This window comes from Propithecus coquereli, unplaced genomic scaffold, assembly GCF_000956105.1.
Source record: "Propithecus coquereli isolate 6110/MARCELLA unplaced genomic scaffold, Pcoq_1.0 Scaffold196, whole genome shotgun sequence".
NCBI classification, from domain to species: Eukaryota; Metazoa; Chordata; class Mammalia; order Primates; family Indriidae; genus Propithecus; species Propithecus coquereli.
In genome coordinates this window covers 1923750-1924765 of record NW_012144522.1, presented here as the reverse complement: position 1 = coordinate 1924765, position 1016 = coordinate 1923750, and the positions used below count along the sequence as shown (strand labels likewise).

The 1016-nt window shown below is 45.7% G+C and overlaps 1 protein-coding gene across 1 annotated transcript in view; it reads left to right on the top strand.

Annotated features, from left to right (window-relative positions):
* Window positions 1-1016, top strand: part of LOC105809513 (zinc finger protein 83-like) — a 40999-nt gene that overhangs the window by 13736 nt on the left and 26247 nt on the right. The window contains exon 3 of the mRNA XM_012643334.1: window positions 394-452. Coding sequence (XP_012498788.1) covers window positions 394-452 — 59 coding nt within the window. The remainder of the gene's footprint in view (window positions 1-393; window positions 453-1016) is intronic.

Genomic DNA, 1016 nt, shown 5'->3' with positions numbered 1-1016 from the left:
AATTTGTGAAATATTTTTCTTGATCCATTTGTAATGTCCTCTCTCCTACCTAAATATAGGGCTTGGATTTTGGCAAAGCCACAGCACTTCTTGATTGTTTGTTTTTATAAGCAGGAATCTTGCTTCCTGACCTGAGTGTTATCTCTGTGTTGGAGGAAGGGGAAGATCTCTGGACTATGGACAGTGAAATGAAAACACCAAGAAACTCAAATGGCGGGGAAAGGATCCCGGGTTTGCATCCAGGTAAGAGCTCCGGTGGGCACAGTGGAAACCACACTATTGAACAGTGTTTGGGAAAGTTTGCAAGTCGGGGAGTTCAGTGGTCAAACAAAGTTTAAATCCTAGGAGCTCTAAGCGGAAATCTTTGCCCCTACTTACCACTCTGTTGTTTAGACATGTAATAGTTTATCCTTTCGCCCTCAAGTGGTGCTGCAGCTCAAACAGAGACCAAGGCAAAGTCTTTATTCTATGGGACAACACCTGTCATCTGGCTTCTGTGAAGTCTTTCCATCTGAATTTCCTGTAATGTTCACCTGATCCCTGGTAACCCACAGCCTGGTGCTGTCCTGTTGTTCTCTGGCTCTTATTTGCTGCCTGTGTTGCTGATGACGTAGTCCGTGGGTGTCCACACCGCTGCCCGGGTATGTTTCTGCTCTTTGCTGCCCGTAGCAGTACCCTTCAGTGTGAGCCATCCTCACTGTGGGTCATTTACTTATTTTTGTCCATGTAATTATTTATGCTCTTCTGGTGATAATTATGAAGTTAGATTTATTCATTTTAGATACATACACATAAGCTTTCATTCATTTCACAAGCACAGCTCTACGTCTACTAGTATGTAAGGTGGTGGTACCTCTGACATCATGCCCCTTTTGTTTTCAAAGAAATTTCACAGGCCGGGTGCGGTGGCTCACGCCTGTAATCCTAGCTCTCTGGGAGGCCGAGGCGGGCGGGTTGTTTGAGCTCAGGGGTTCGAAACCAGCCTGAGCAAGAGCGAGACCCCGTCTCTACTAAAA